The following is a 16,975-nucleotide window of genomic DNA, read 5'->3' as shown; positions in this document are numbered from 1 at the left end:
AAAGTCAGGGTTAGTTTGTAGATCAGTGATAATATATCGAATGGTGGTGGTGGTGGGGCAGGTGGAAGAGACAGAAAGAGTTGCGAACAAGTCTATTCATACTCCTATTTTGCTTCTTGCAGTCTCAAGGAGACCAAGCCCTTTGAAGTCTGATGATAAAGTCAGAAATAATATTACTTTTTGCCAAATAATACTACTGAAGTGTGGTATTTTTATACAGGGCATTGGTGAGACCGCATCCTGAATACTGTGTGCAGTTTTGTTCTCCTTATCTAAGGAGGGATGTAAATGCCTTGGTGGTGATTCAGAGGAGGTTTACTAGATTGATAACTGGAATGAGCAGGTTGTCTTATGAGGAAAGGTTGGACAGACTGGGCTTGTTTCCACTGGAGTTTAGAAGAATGAGGGGGGATTTGATTGAAGTATATAAGATCCTGAATGGTCTTGACAAGGTGGATGAGGAAAGGATGTTTCATCTTTTGGGTGAGTCCAGAACAAGGGGGCCCTGTTTTAAAATTAGAGGTCACCCTTTTAGGACAGAGATGAGGAGAAATTTTTCTCTCAGAGGGTGACTTTGGAACTCTCTGCCTCAGAAGGTGGTGGAGGAGGCGCTATTGAATATTTTTAAGGCACGGGTAGTAAGATTCTTGTTAGGCAAGGGAATCAAATGTTATCAGGGGTAGATGGGAATGTGGAATTAGAAACACAAGCAGATCAGTTATGATCTTATTGAGTGGTGGAGCAGGCTCAAGGGGTCGAATGGCCTACTCCTGTTCCTATTTCTTATGTTTTTATTTTTGCCACATTTTATTTAATCTAAAAATGGATCAGTAGCTATTTTGTATACAAACTTTGAAAAGATGTTTGACAAAGTGTCACATATTGAGCTTGTTAACAAAAATTGAAGCCCATGGGATGACACAAAACTTGGAAATGTAGTAAACGATGGTTGCAGAAGAATCTCGACACTGGTGAATAGACAAGCATATGGCAGATGAGATTTAATACCAAAAAGCAATTCACTTTGACTCAGAGGCAATATAAAACAAATTGTACAATTCTAAAAGTGGCGCAGGAACAGAGATAACTGGGGGTTCACATACACAGATCTTTGAAAGTAACAGAGAAAATTACTAAGGTTGTTTGAAAAAAGTACAGGATCCTGGGCTTTATAAATGAAGGCAGAGCACAAAAGCAAAGAAGTTATGTGAAACTTTCAAAATCATTGTTTAGTGAATCAGCTGGAGTACTGTGTCACTTTTTGGGCACTGGACTATAGGAAGGATGCAATGTTACTGGAGATGGCGCAGAGTAAATTTACCATAATAGCACTAGAGGGAAGTTATGTGGAGTGGCTAGCGAAACTGAATTTGTTTTCTTTGGAGCAGAGATCCTACCCACAGACTGTAAAAAAAAAAAGAAGCTTTTTCTCATATTGCCACTGGTTCAATGGCTGATCACCTTAAATCATCTGTGGTTCTTGACTCCTCTGCCAAAAGAACAGCTTATCTCAATGTACTCAATACAGACCTTCTCTTCTCTAAGGGCAACAGCTCCAGCTTCACCAATCCACTCTCGTAACTGAAGTCTCTCATCCCTAGAACCATTCTTGTAAATCTTTTCAGTACCCTCGCCAATAACTTCACATCCTTTCCTGATGTGTGGTGTCCTGAATTGGTCAATATATCTAAGTTAAGGCTGAACCTGTGTTTTATAAAGGTAGAAACAATGTTAAATGATTTAACTACTTAATCAAAGCTCCTGAACACTTCAAAATGATTGAAACATCTTACTTATAAGATACTCGTTAATATTCTGACTGTATTTTAACATGATGCCATGATGGAATTAGTACACACACGTTAATTTATAAACACTTAGATACTACAACAAGAAACAGACATTTCAAACCAGTATCCTTGGGAGTTTACAAGAGCAGTTCTAATCACATTTATCCACTTTATTATCATATCTCTTCAAACCTTTTTTCATTATCCATTAATTTGTAATGTATTGAATCACTGTCAATTAATATGCCATTAATACACGGCATTGCCAGATGCCTGCCCAGTGCAAGGCTATGAACAAGGCTTAAGCTGCAGCCACTTTCTGCAAGAGGAACATGAGCTGCTCCCCCTGCCCAAGACACTGCTCTCCCACAACACACCCCGCCACCTTCCCAACCCTGTCAATGCTCTTCCTCTACTTCCATGTTTCACCCCCACCCACTGCTCTTTCCCCTCCAATTTCATCCACCCCATGCTGCTCTTCTCACCCACCACTCCACTCTCCCCAACTCCACCCCTGCTCCAACACCCACGCTCTCTGATCTTCACCACCCCCAAACCCCCTGCTCTTCAGCCCCCAGCTCAGCCCACCCCACCCCTATTCATTGTGGTCCCCTCCCCCGCTTTGCTCTTCTTCCTCCTATCTTCACACCCCTGCCCACCACCCTTCAACCCTTTCCGCTGCTCTTGACCCCTCGACCCCCAAGTTCTTATCATAATCCCTTGCTCTCCCATCCTCCTTACTCTTAACCCACCTGCTCTTCACTCCCCACTATTCACCCCTTGCCCTCCCTTCCGCCATTCACCCTATCCCCCTCACTCTTCATCCCTGCTCTTCATTCCCCTTGCCCTCCACTCCCACTTGTCAACCCTTCCCTGCCCTTCACCCCCCACCACTCTTAGAATCATAGAATGGCTGCAGCACAGGAGGCCATTTGGCCCATAATGTCTGCACTGGCTCTCTGCACAAGCAGTTCACCTGGTGCCACTCCCCTTGCCTTTTCCCAGTAGCCCCATGTATTTGTTGTTTTCAGATAATGATCGAATTCCCTTTTGAATGTCTCAGCTGCACCAGCAACATCCACACTCTCAGGCAGTGCATTCCAGATCCTAACCAAATCTGTGCCTAATTGTTCTTGATCCTTCCACCAGTGGGAAGTTTCTCCCTGTCTACTCTGTCCAGGCCCCTCATGATTTTGAATACCTCACGCAAATCTCCTTTCAATCTTCTCTTCTCCAAGAATGGTCCTAGCTTCTCCAATCTATCTATGTAATTGAAATTCCTCATCTCTCGAACCATCCTCGTGAAACTCACCTGCACCCTCTCTAATGCCTTCACATCCTTTGTAAAGTGCTTCCAGTTGCTTTCCACCTTTTCCTGCAAAAGGGAAGCATATCAGTTAGTGCGGTGCAAATTTGCTTGGGTCATGTGATTATCTTGGTTGCATATCTGGCAGTGTGTTCAATCAATGAAAAGTGAGTGTGAGGCTTGCAACAGTGCTAATTATGTGAGGGTGAAGTGTAAAATATGAATGTTAGATATAAAGGCCTGATATGAAGATCTGCACTTGATGAGTCACTGGTCACGAGTAGAGATTGATAGTAGGTGAGTGAAGGAGTTCTGGTGAATTAGCAGTGTCAGTGACTGTCATACCTTTGACAGGATATGGCATTTGAAGATGCATCCGCTAACCTTGACCATTTGTGTAACGTCATTGAACTTCTAGCACTTCATTCACAACTACCACCGCTCTTCACTCACCCTTCTCTTGCCTCACTCTGTTCTACTCTGCTTTGCGCTCCTGTCCTCCACATACCTGGCTGTCACTTCCCACTCCCACCCTTGCCAAAGCCCCTCTCCACGCTCCAGCTCCACTCCACCCCCGCCCCCCCGCCGCAACTATTCACCCCTTGGCCCCCACCCTTCACTCCCGTCCTCCTCACCACTCTTCAGCAAACGCATTCTTAACCCGCCATGCACATCAACAATCCCACCCTTAAACCCATCGCTCCTCAACCCCTTCCCTCCTCACCAATTCCTTCCACCCCTCAGCACATTCCCATCCTCTCCTCTCCACTCCACTCTCTCCTTCCCCCTCATCCTGTCGTCTACACCACACCTCTCTCTCTCTCTCCACCACCCAGTCTCTGTCTCTCCACCATCCCTCCTCCTCGTGTCCAGTAACTCGCTCGTGCTGTTTCCCGGGTGATTTTGTAACCTTTGACCTCCGACGTTCGCGCGCTTTCATCACGGCGTCTCGTGACATCACAACTGCAGCATGGCGGTCAAGGTGACACAACTCCGAATAACTCTGTATCATTGTCGCTGTTTGAGTGGTTTAAATTGAGTAATGGGCCGGTGTATTCTGTAAATTAGTGTAGCTGGCTTTATTATAAATCTGTATGAAAGATGTTTTACATGAACGGTAGTTGTGTATGTTTTTTTCCTTGTTGGCGATTGATGTTTGGAGGCCTACCGCTTGGCCTTGAGTTACCTTTAAACACTTAAAAAAAAGAAGTCTCTTGTCATTTAACAGCTTTACGCGTTATTGTCGGAATATCAACATATGGGTGTTAGATAGTAGAATATATATTCTTCAGGCAGCGAGCTGTTCCATTAAAGCATTATAATTCATGGATCACAGTCGAAAGAACAAAACGTTGTTTCATCTAATGGAAAAAGCTACCCTTAAATTGTGAAATGTAAAGTCTAGAACTCTGTGGGTTATTTTTAAACTGGAATATATCGGAAATTATTTCGAAATCTTTTTCTAGGAAGAACGTCAGTGTCAAGCTTGTATAACTAGTTAGAATTAATGAACATCGGACAATTAGTTTTATGGTAATCTATTCACAGTAATTGAAATGACACACAATATTGCAATTTATGAAGCTTTTCAGTGAAAGTTTAAATACTGTTCAAAATTGCGAAATGAAGCATACTGTTATCACTTACCCTTACGTATATTTGTTCAAGATAATTCATTTGTGTACTGACGTAACAGATATTTTTATTTCAGGTGCAGTCAACAAAAAGGGCCGACCCCAGCGAATTGAAAGCAGTATTCTTGAAGGTAATTGGAATAATTTATATAAGTTGGGTAAAATTTACAGTTTTTATTTTAACTGTTCATATTTACTGCAGATTTAACAGGTTTTTGGAGATAATGTGGGAAGCAGATCTATACAATTATTTTTATTAGTTAAGATATTAACAAAAATCTGAAATATTTTGTAGTGGAAATCAGAAGCCAGGATTCATTTAGCCTGTCTTTGTTCAACCAGAGAAATTGAATTCAATTTATGACAGAATTTCGGCCTCTAGCAAAGGGATTATTGTATTTGAAGTAAACACCACAGCCTTTTACGTAAAAGCAAAATACTGTGGATGCTGGAAGTTTGAAATGAAAACAAAGTGCTGGAAATGCTCAGCATGTCTGGCAGCATCTGTGCAGAGTGAAGTATAGTTGATGTTTCAGGATGATGGCCTTTGGCCATGTACTTGCATAGGCTAAACAAGATACTAAACCACAAACTTTCAATGATTTCTATAAACAATGTGTGTAAATTCCCCCATGGTCCGTGCTCACAATTAATAGCACAATTTTCATCCCTCATAACAAAATACAGCCTGTGCCTTTCTGATTTACTGTACTGGTCTCGACCAGTGTACATTTGTGTCATGACAACCCAAAAAAAATCATGTTAAGAGCCACTGATTCACAATGATACAATGGGAATGAGTGGATCTATTTCTAATGACTTGAAAAACTCGTGCTGTATGTATTTGAAGAGAGCTGAAGGGAAGACCTAGTACAAGTGTTTGGGATGCCAAATTAGAATATGGAATGCATTATTATGAAACGCCCATGAAGCTGAGTTAATCATAATATTTGAGAGTTGTTGAAATGTTTACCTGAAGGAGAATATTAAAAGGTACCAGGATAGAACAGGGAAATGAAAATAAGAATAGATAGTCACATACCTCTTCTTTTCCTTTTAGAACACTACAAGTATTTTGGCATGATACTCAGTGCCTCCTCCTGCCATAATAATTTGATGCTAGGGATTAGCCGTTTGGATGTTCTCTGCAGTTCTCCCTTGCCTCAGTGTTCGCCTTTTGTTTTGGTGACCAAACCTTAACACAGCTTCAGTGTCATTCATCCTTGTGCTTCTGCATTGCAGGAAGGAATTCCTTCATTCCTGAATGACACATCTGTGATCATTAAAAAAATACAGAAGACTTAAATTAACAACATGCACGTGTTAGTTGCCAACTTTCTTTTCTGTATTTTTAAAAAATATGTCCCCTGCCTTACTTTGAGCATTCAGTTAGCCGCCTTATTTTGGACAAAAATCATTGGTTCAACAAAAGAATTCTTAAGAATAAAAAAAAAGTACTTTCATTTATATGATACCTTTCAAGGCATCAAGGTGTCTCAAAGCATTTTATGGCCAATTAAGTAATTTTGGAAGTGTAGTCACTATTGTAGGAAACATTATTACAAAAGAATGGTTAAACAGTGTTTTTCGGGGTCTGCAGTATGATCGGTGAGCTTTGTAAAACTTTAATATCTAGAAATAATTGACCTGTTTGAAGAATATGAAGGTAAAACAACTTCGCCAATTTGAGTGAGATGAACATATTCTTTTGTTCTTGTACTAGAAAACATGTTGTGACATTTGATTCAGATTTAAATTGTGGCTTTAGGCAGGATTTATAAGTACAGCTGCATTGGAGTATGCTAATATTGTGGAGTATTAGCTACATCCTAATAATTTTGTGACTCCAGCATGCTCCTGTACTTTACACTAGGGAGTGTAAGACTAAACCTGTTGCTCATTAATTGGGCATGCATGCCTGGACTAAATTTGGCATCACTCAAAAGTAGCTTATGTCAATTCAGCATAGAGTTAAAAATTGCTTCTTGATATTTACTGTTCTGGTATAGGCTGTCATTTGAGTCTTTATTTTCTCCGGTACAGGTGGTCTTTTTAATCTATTTTTGTAAGCAACCTGGTAGCTCAGTCAGTTGACTGCTGTAATTGGAGTGTGTGCAATGCCAGTTAACCTGCTGCAGCTGGATGAATGTCATTGGCACTTGACTAGGCTACTGTAATGAATGCAATATGAAAGTAAGATGGTTGATTTTGGTGAAGCAGGAAACATGGACCAGGTTCTCCTTTAGCTTTCTAGACTTAAAATTGTATTCACCTGACAAGGGTACCACATTATTGGCATCTACAGCCAGGACTTTCCAACCTGGGGTGGGGGAGGGAGGTGGGAAGAAAAGAGGTTCTGAAGCAGTTAATGGTTTTAGAGTATATTTTTATGGAATTAGTATACTGTAAGACAACTCATAAGAGAGTGGCAAACATGGATCTTGTTTTTCTCATTGATGAAACGATTGTGTAATGGCTAAGTAGAGATGATGTGAGGGAGTTATTGCTCAATATGCCTGTTTCCTACTCCTGGTGACTTAATTTGTACTTAAAAGGTTATAAAAACTAGTAAAAGTTAGGATTTGAAGAATTTGGCACATGTTTATGTTATGCAAATTATTTGAATCTGTCATATTCACTTAAGAATACTGACAGTTGGTTCAAAAGTAACAGAAATTTATTCATCATTTGGCCCACCTTGCCAGTGCCAGCTCTTTGAAAGAGTTATCCGATTAGTCCAGTTCCTCAGCTCTTTTCCCATACTCCTGCAAATTTAATATCACTTTTCAGCTATGCAGCGTATGAATACTTATTGCTAAATGTAATTTTTGAATAATTTTAAGGGGCCATAATTTTCTGTAGCACCAGATCTAACATTGTTTGTTGTTAGGCTTGCCCTCCCATGTTTAGGTTTTAATTTCTTTAGTGTGGAAAAGTGCTGAAAGTGCGAATTGATAATATTGCAGAAAGGGAAATGAGCCATCTGGCACCTGAATGAGCAGGGCACATAACTGTGTCTCCCTAAAACAATCAAATTAAAAGTTTGTGACATTAACAAGGACAGGACTGAGAAGGGTGAATGCAATGCCAAACCAGTTTCAGGAAGAAATGGAGCAGAAAATAAAAATTGGATTAAGAGAAATGGAAACAGGAGACAGAAAACAAATGTAAAACTTAAAAATTTTTTAAAATCTCTGAATTAAAACCTGAAGGAATGATACCCTTATGTTTTTAATAGTTAATTTTCAGAGGTTGTTTGTCATGATTAAACTTACCAAATTGTAAAAGTGCACTTAAGTTGAAGTGGGCAAGACTTCAATTTCTGTGGCGAGTTTAGTTTATCTATCATGCTGATAAAGCAATGTCATTGAATGCATTTTAATTCAAAAAGCGAGGCAGGGAGCGAAAGACTGTTCTCAGTAAGCTGACAATGGGGTGAAATGGCCAACATCTTTTGTATTTCCATGTTAAACTATGTGCCTGCCCTTGCCTGAAGATGCTGTAGCATTTGTGTATAAATAATAACGTTTACTGAAGTATAGTAAAAGCATTGACTTAATTGAATTGTTTTGTGGAATATTTCACCATGGAGAAAAAACAAGCTTCTTAAATTAATTCACTGTGATTAGAACCATAAGATGCTCCTGAGGAATATTTTCTTGCTCAAATGTTTCTTTTCCCATCATTGTTGATGTGCAGAAACAACCTCATTATAGCATCTCTTAATTAGAGAATAATGAGAGACCACAGACAGGATAGAGAAGACATAAAAACAGAGTGCAGGGAGGGGTAAAATGACTAATCTCTGGGGACCTTTGAAAACTAGGGAAACTTTTGTAGTAATGTTAAAATTGCATTTAAAACTTATGAGATGAGATTAATGCCTTAAATGTTATGTAAGATCAGAAGAAAAGGCTAAATAAAAAAGCGATAGTTGTACATACCTAGGCTAGTAAAAAGCCAGTTTCTGCCTCCAGTTCTTGTAAGTTGCTACCAAGCAGGCAGCAAGATTTTCTTTGCTTTTGAATTAAGGGTTAAACATGACACGGAACAATTACAATTAAGTGCAATGGGAACATTGTTATTACTTTGCTCATATTAACTCTTAATTCAGCTTGTTAAATAAACACTTGCATTTGTTGCTTCAAATGTTTCATTCTCTGTTCCTGTCACCTCGAAGGCACTAGAAAATTAATTCGGTGTAATGTTTAATTTCTCTTTGTTAATGATGTGTGTGTCATTGCTATGCAGATTCAATAATAATTTTCAAAAGTGAATTGGATAAATAGTTGAAGGGGGAAAATTTGCAGAGCTACGGAGAAAGAGTATAGGATTAGAACTCATTGGATAGCTTTTTGAAAGAGTTTACATTAGCAAGATAGACCACCTCCTGTGCTGTTTCATTCTTTGCACTGCATGGCTGAGCAGGATAGGCTTAGCTCGCCTGAAAATACTATGGTTGCAAGCTGCAGCCGACTATCCGGCTATTAACATTGATAAAACCCTCTATTGGTGTGTCCTAGTTTGGCTTGCTGGTGGCAAAAGTTTCTGATAGTCAAAACAATAACAACAACAGCTTGTATTTTATATAAGAACATAAGAAATTGGAGCAGGAGTAGACCATTCTGTCCCTCAAGTCCGCATCAGCATTTGATAGACAGTGGGTGAACTTCTACCTCAACCCCACATTCCTGCCTGCTTCCCATATCCCTTGGTTGCCAGAGAGATCAAAAATCTATCGATTTCAGTTTTGAACAAACTTTTGAATGTCCTCAAGTTTACAGAGGTAAACTATAAAATGTGGAAGGCTGGCTGGGAGGTTTTTTTTATTCATTCACGGGATGTGGGCTTCGCTGGCTGGGCCAGAATTTATTGCCCATCCCTAGTTTCCCTTGAGAAGGTGGTGATGAGCTGCCTTCTTGAACTGCTGTAGTCCATGTGATGTAGGTACAGCCACAGTGCTATTAGGAAGGGAGTTCGAGGATTTTGACAATGAAGGAATGGCGATATATTTTCAAGTTAGGATGGTGAGTGACTTTGAGGGGAACTTCCAAATGGTGGTGTTCCCATCTATCTGCTGCCCTTGTCCTTCTAGATGGTAGTGGTTGTAGGTTTGGAAGGTGCTGTCTAAGGAGCCTTGGTGAATTCCTGTAGTGCATCGTGTAGGTGGTACACACAGCTGCAACTGTGTGTTGGTGGTGGAGGAGGTGAATGTTTGTGGATGTGATACCAATCAAGCGGGCTGCTTTGTCCTGGACGGCGTCAAGTTTCTTGAGTGTTGTGGGAGCTCATCCAGGCAAGTGGGGAGTATTCCATCACACTCCTGATTTGTACCTTGTAGATAGTGGACAGGTTTTGTGGAGTCAGGAGATGAGTTTCTTGTTGCAGGATTCCTAGCCTCTGACCTGCTCTTGTAGTCATATTATTTATATGGCTGGTCCAGTTCAGTTTCTGGTCAATGGAAACCCCCAGGATATTGATAGTGGGGGATTTAGTGATTGTAGTGCCATTGAATGTAATGGGGTGATGGTTAGGTTCTCTCTTGTTGGAGATGGTCATTCCTGCACTTGTGTGGCATGAATGTCACTTGCCACTTGTCAGCCCAAGCCTGGATATTGTCCAGGTCTTGCTGCATTTGGACACTGACTGTTTCCGTATCAGAGGAGTCATGAATAGTGCTGAACATTGTGCAATCGTCAGCGAACATCCCCACTTCTGACCTTATGGAAGGAAGGTCATTGATGAAGCAGCTGAAGATGGTTAGCCCTAGGACACTACTCTGAGGAACTCCTGCAGTGATGTCCTGGAGCTGAGATGACTGATCTCCAACAACCACAACCATCTTTCTGTGTTGGAGTATTCAAATCAAGAAGCAACAAGGGCATGGATTAGGGTTTCCGTAGCAGATAAGCTAAGGCAAGGCTGGAGTGGGACAATGTTACAGGGGTGGAAATAGGAGGCCTTACTGAAGGTGCAGATACGTACTTGGAATCTCATCTCTGGGTTGCAAAGAAAATTGCAAACAGTCTAAGTCAGCTCAGATAGTTTCCTGGGAGAGGAATGGAGGCAGTGGTTAGGGAACTGAGTTTTCCTCTGGCACTGAAGGCAATGGCTTTCGTCTTCCCATTATTTAATCAGAAAAAGTTTCTGTTCATTCAGTTTTGGATGTCAGCCAAACAGTCGGATAATTTAGCTACAATGAGAAAGTCAACAGAGGTGGTGATGAGGTAGAGTTGGGTGTCATCAGCATGAATGTGAAAACTGACACTGTCATTGGATGGTGCCACCGATGGGTAGCATGTTGATGAGAAATAGGAGAGGACCAAGGATAGATCCTTGGGTGAAATGAGTGATAATGGTATGGGAGTGGGAAAAAGTGTCAGCTTTGGCTCAGTTGATAGCACCTTTTGCCGTTGAATCAGGAGCTTGTCTCTTCATCCCATTCCACAACTTCAGTACAAAAATCAAGGCTGACAGCACTGAGGGTGCACTATCAGAGGTGCAATCTTTTTTATTAAGTGAGTTAGTAGCATAGTGGTAATGTTACCCCACTAGTAATAAAGAGGCGTGAATTAATCCTCCGAAGACATGAGTTCAAACCCCAGCACAGAAGTTGGAGGAATTTAAACCCCATGAATAAAACTGGAATTAAGATGCTAGTCTCTTTAATAGTGACCATGAACCTACTGGATTGTCGTTAAAACCCATCTGGTTCACCGGCATTCTTCAGGGAGGAAATATGCCACCTTACCCAGTCGTCCATGTGACTCCAGACTGCCACTATTGGGTCAGGTGGGAGTTTAAAATATTTTTAAAAAGCCCCTGGTAATGGGTAAAAGATGCATAAAGGGCTGGATCCAGTAAATCCCTATCGCCTCACCCTCAGTCTCCATTCCACCCCTCTACAATCACAGACCCTCTGCCCCACCCACTCCCCCATGATCACAAAGCCCCCATCTTCACCTGCCCTTGATACCTTAGTCCCCAACCATTGTGATTGCTATCCCCAACACCCAAAAACTTATCTGATTTTGGACTTCGGCCTTTTCGATGTATTCCTGTCCTGACGGGCAGCCATGTCAGTCACGCCTTTCAATCGGGATGGCTTCTGGACAGGAAATCTGTTTTTGTTTTTAAAAAAAGCATCATTCGGTGAAACCACACTTCCGTGTTTCCTGACCTGAGCTCTGAAACCCTGCCCCAGTAAATATCGTGGCTATTGTTTTCTGCAGATATGTATTAGTTGATAATTTAAGTGTACTTAGCCTATCTCCAATTGCAATATTCCTTTCCTGAATTGAAGTGTGTTGTTACAAAGTATAATTTGTGAAATGTTGAGAATATTTCATGTGGCATTCAGATATATTAATGTAACCTTATTTCTTGTATTGAAAAGATAATTACTTTATATATTGTAGTAAACCATTAAGTCAGGCCCAAAAATCAAATTCTATTTGTGTGAAGTAAGCTAATTCTCTTGGTCCAGCCAATTTATTTTACTTATTCTCTTGGTTACATTTCTTTATCAAACATGTTCCCCTCCAAGCCACACAGCATCCTGATTTGCAACTGTATCATCGTTCTTTCATTGCTGATGGATCAAAATGCTGGAACTCCATTCCTAACAGCACTATGGGTGTATCTGCATCAGATTCAAGAAAGCAGCTCACCACCACCTTCTCGAGAGCACTTAAGAATGGGCAACAAATACTGGCCTTGCCAGTGATGCCCACATCCTGTAAAAGAATAAAAGAGAATCAATATCTTTTGCCTTCCTGCTTTCCAACTGTTTTTCAATCTCTAGAAATTTAATGGATTGAACAGCAGAAGTTTTCATATTCATTATTTGAGAGGAATTAGTGTGTGTATGAAAGAATAATTGGGAAGGGTATGCTGGAGAAATATTGTTTATAAGTTTGTGTTTTGGAGGTGATCGTTGCTGTGAAGTAGTTTTTATAACAACCAGTTACGGTTTGACTTGCAAAATATAGAGTTAAGATTTTAATGAATGTGCTGTGTAGGGCATTCCACATTTAAAACAGTAACGCATTTATACTCTTTTAAATTAAATCTTTTTTACAGAATTGATTTACAGCTGTCTTATGATTTTACTTTGGCTTAACATAGCTGTGGTTAATGATCTTCAATGTGATTTTTACTTTGAGCACTGCGTTTTAGAATACTATTTCTTTTAATATATGTTTGGTATTGCAGAAGGCATGGAGTACATTAAAAGTTAACATTAAAATAACAACAGTTGATTTCTTAAATCACCAAATCTTGCAAACTAGCATTATTTAATAACCAGAGGCAGTCAAATTATTTAGGATCTGTCCTTGCAATTATGACCGTGGCGATGTATATTGAAGTTTATTTATTTAAAACATAAATAACTTGAAATTCTCAGGGTTTAGGCTTTCAGATATATGGGCAGATGTGTCTATTCTCCTCCAACAAAAAATACTTAAAATAGGTATTTAATATTGCAGAAGAGGGCAAATACTACAAATGCATTACTTATGATGGAAATCTGGTTTTCTAGGCATATGGGAATTCTTACAGTTGAATACTGTATATAATATATTCATTCATCTTACTCTCAAAATGTTTTGCTGAACAATTTTCAGGAATGTTTGATTCTTGGCACATTCTTAAGGTAACTACCTTAAGCAATTTTGTAGTGAATTTGCAAGTGATTCAGTTAAAACTCAATCACCAAAGTGATTTGGAGTATAGTGAAGGAGTCTTGATGTCATTGTGTGGGGCCTTGGTGAGACCACACCTGGAGTACTTGGTGTGGTTTTGGTCTCCTTGTCATAGGAAGGGCGGGCTTGCCTTGAAGGGAATGCGGCGAAAGTTCACTAAGCTGATTCCTGAGATAAAGGGATTCTCCTATGAGGAGAATTGGGTTTACTAGGCCTATATTACCTAGAATTGAGAAGAATGAAAGGCGATCTCATTTCAAATTCTTAAAGGGCCTGATGAAGTAGATCTGGGAAGATTCTCTTCAGCTGTGGAGTCCAGAACTATTGGGGCGGGGTAGGGGTGCGTGGGTCACAGTTCAAAATAAGTGGCAGGCAATTTAGGACTGAAATGAGGATAAAACTCTTTATTCAAAAGGGTTCTGAGTCTTTAGCATTCTCTATACCAGAGGGCTATGGATATTTAGTTGTTGGGCATATTCAAGGCAGAGGTTTTTGGATGCTAAGGGAATTAGTGAACTAGGGAATTGGCGATAATGTGGGAAGATGGAGTTGAGGTAAAAGATCAACCATGTATCGAATGGTGTAAGGCTAACTGGTCTATTCCTGCCCTACTACTTATGTTTTTAAGCAGTTATCACAATCCCTGTAGAGATGGGTTAACTTGTAAAAAAAAAATTGAATTTCCATTGACTGAAAGGATCACAGGACAGGATTTCAAGCTTTAAGACTTTTATTGTAACACACAAGCTAAAAACAACAATGTCTAAACATTCTGGAGGCAACATATCCTCTAAACCACAGAAATATTTCCTCCCATTCAACTTTTTAAAATGACTGAAACTCCCCCGCCACAGTTATAATTCACTATGTCACTTAAGAGGATGCTTTATCTTCCAGGAATTGGTGCAAAGCTATTCTCTACTCCCTTTTTCCCTTTCCCAGCCTCAGGGTCGTGTCCTAGGCCCAACCATTTTCAACTGCTTCATCAGTGACCTTTGTTCCATCATAAGTTTAGAAGTGGGGATGTTCACTGATGATTGTACAATATTCACCGTTCACGACTCAGATACTGAAGCAGTCCATGTCCAAATGCAGCAAGACCTGGCCAATATCCAGGCTTGGGCTGACAAGTAGCAAGTAACATTCGCTCCACACAAGTGCAGTCAATGATCATCTCCAATAAGAGAGAATCTAACCATCGCCCCATGACATTCAATGGCATTACCATCACTAAATCCCTTGCTGTCAACATTCTGGGAGTTACCATTGATCAGAAACTGAACTGGACGAGCCACATAAGTACTGTGGCTATAGGTCAGAGGCTAGGAATCCTGTGGTGAGTAACTCTCCTCCTGACTTCCCACCGTCCACAAGGCACAGTCAGGAGTGTGATGGAATACTCTCCACTTGCTTGGATGAGTGCAGCTCCAACAACATTCAAGAAGCTTGACTCCATCCAGAACAAAGCAGCTTGCTTGATTGGCATCCCATCCACAACATTCACTCCCTCCACCACTGACAAACAGTGGCAGCAGTGTGTACCATCTACAAGATGCACTGCTGGAACTCACCAAGGCTCCTCAGACAGCACCTTTGAAACCCATGAGCACCAGTATCTAGAAGAACAAGGGCAGCAGAGACATGGGAACACCACCACCTGGAAGTTCCCCTCCAAGCCACTCACCATCATGACTTGGAAATATATCGCATTCCTTCACTGTCATCAGGTCAAAATCCTGGAACTCCCTCCCTAACAGTCCTGTGGGTGTACCTAGACCACAAAGACTGCAGTGGTTGAAGAAGGCAGCTCACCGCCACCTTCTCAAAGGCACTTAAGGATGGGCAATAAATGCTGGCCTAGCCAGTGATGCCCACATCCCATAAATGAATGAAAACAAACTTCTAACCCCCAAACTGACCTATATGGTGAGGGTTACCCTAGAGATTCTACCCCTCTAGTCAAAACTAGACTAATCTTGCAGCCTTGTTTAAATCCTCACAAACTTGGTCTCTTCAATCTGAGAGCAGACTCTCACTCATCTTCTGCATGGTCAATAATAAAGACAGCATTTTCTCTGCTTCCGGTGGCAGCACTGACTGTGTCTCTCTTTCTCTCTCTCGCTGTCTCTCTCTCTCTCTCGCTGTCTCTCTCTCTCTCTCTCTCGCTGTCTCTCTCTCTCTCTCTCACTGTCTCTCTCTCTCTCTCTCTCTCGCTGTCTCTCTCTCTCTCTCTCTCTCGCTGTCTCTCTCTCTCTCTCTCTCTCTCTCTCTCGCTGTCTCTCTCTCTCTCTCTCGCTGTCTCTCTCTCTCTCGCTGTCTCTCTCTCTCTCTCGCTGTCTCTCTCTCTCTCTCGCTGTCTCTCTCTCTCGCTGTCTCTCTCTCTCGCTGTCTCTCTCTCTCGCTGTCTCTCTCTCTCGCTGTCTCTCTCTCTCGCTGTCTCTCTCTCTCTCGCTGTCTCTCTCTCTCTCTCGCTGTCTCTCTCTCTCTCGCTGTCTCTCTCTGTCTCTCTCTCTCGCTGTCTCTCTCTCTCTCGCTGTCTCTCTCTCTCTCGCTGTCTCTCTCTCTCTCGCTGTCTCTCTCTCTCTCGCTGTCTCTCTCTCTCTCGCTGTCTCTCTCTCTCTCTCGCTGTCTCTCTCTCTCTCTCTCTTGCTGTCTCTCTCTCTCTCGCTGTCTCTCTCTCTCTCGCTGTCTCTCTCTCTCTCGCTGTCTCTCTCTCTCTCTCGCCGTCTCTCTCTCTCGCCGTCTCTCTCTCTCGCCGTCTCTCTCTCTCGCCGTCTCTCTCTCTCGCCGTCTCTCTCTCTCGCCGTCTCTCTCTCTCGCCGTCTCTCTCTCTCGCCGTCTCTCTCTCTCGCTCTCTCTCTTCTCTCGCGCGCTCTGTCTCTCGCGCGCTCTGTCTCTCGCGCGCTCTGTCTCTCGCGCGCTCTGTCTCTCGCGCGCTCTGTCTCTCGCGCGCTCTGTCTCTCGCGCGCTCTGTCTCTCGCGCGCTCTGTCTCTCGCGCGCTCTGTCTCTCGCGCGCTCTGTCTCTCGCGCGCTCTTGCTCTCTCTCTCACTCGCTCTTGCTCTCGCTCTCTCTCGCTCGCTCTTGCTCTCGCTCTCGCTCGCTCTTGCTCTCGCTCTCGCTCTCTCTCGCTCGCTCTCGCTCTCGCTCTCTCTCGCTCGCTCTTGCTCTCGCTCGCTCTTGCTCTCGCTCGCTCTTGCTCTCGCTCTCTCTTGCTCTCGCTCTCTCTCGCTCGCTCTTGCTCTCGCTCTCTCTCGCTCGCTCTTGCTCTCGCTCTCTCTCGCTCGCTCTTGCTCTCGCTCTCTCTTGCTCGCTCTTGCTCTCGCTCTCTCTCGCTCGCTCTTGCTCTCGCTCTCTCTCGCTCGCTCTTGTTCTCGCTCTCTCTCGCTCGCTCTCGCTCTCGCTCGCTCTCGCTCGCTCTTGCTCTCGCTCGCTCTTGTTCTCGCTCGCTCTTGCTCTCGCTCGCTCTTGCTCTTGCTCGCTCTTGCTCTCGCTCGCTCTTGCTCTCGCTCGCTCTTGCTCTCGCTCTTGCTCTCGCTCT

At 42.3% G+C, this 16,975-nt stretch overlaps 1 protein-coding gene and 1 long non-coding RNA gene across 2 annotated transcripts in view; one reads left to right on the top strand and one right to left on the bottom strand.

Annotated features, from left to right (window-relative positions):
* Window positions 1–1,575: 1,575 nt before the first annotated feature.
* LOC121284783 lies at window positions 1,576–3,580 on the bottom strand. The gene is made up of 3 exons (XR_005944542.1): window positions 3,442–3,580; window positions 3,103–3,165; window positions 1,576–1,704 (listed from the first exon to the last, which is right to left on the bottom strand). It is a non-coding gene; the product is annotated as an uncharacterized LOC121284783 (long non-coding RNA).
* Window positions 3,581–4,013: 433 nt separating this feature from the next.
* Window positions 4,014–16,975, top strand: part of slc25a12 (solute carrier family 25 member 12) — a 147,399-nt gene continuing 134,437 nt past the window's right edge. Inside the window, exons 1-2 of the mRNA XM_041200800.1 lie at window positions 4,014–4,078; window positions 4,808–4,861. Coding sequence (XP_041056734.1) covers window positions 4,067–4,078; window positions 4,808–4,861 — 66 coding nt within the window. The 5' untranslated portion in view covers window positions 4,014–4,066. The remainder of the gene's footprint in view (window positions 4,079–4,807; window positions 4,862–16,975) is intronic.

The sequence above is a fragment of the Carcharodon carcharias genome, chromosome 12, assembly GCF_017639515.1.
Source record: "Carcharodon carcharias isolate sCarCar2 chromosome 12, sCarCar2.pri, whole genome shotgun sequence".
Taxonomy (NCBI): Eukaryota; Metazoa; Chordata; class Chondrichthyes; order Lamniformes; family Lamnidae; genus Carcharodon; species Carcharodon carcharias.
The sequence above is the reverse complement of the archived record's forward strand: the minus strand, read 5'-3'. Positions and strand labels throughout refer to the sequence as shown.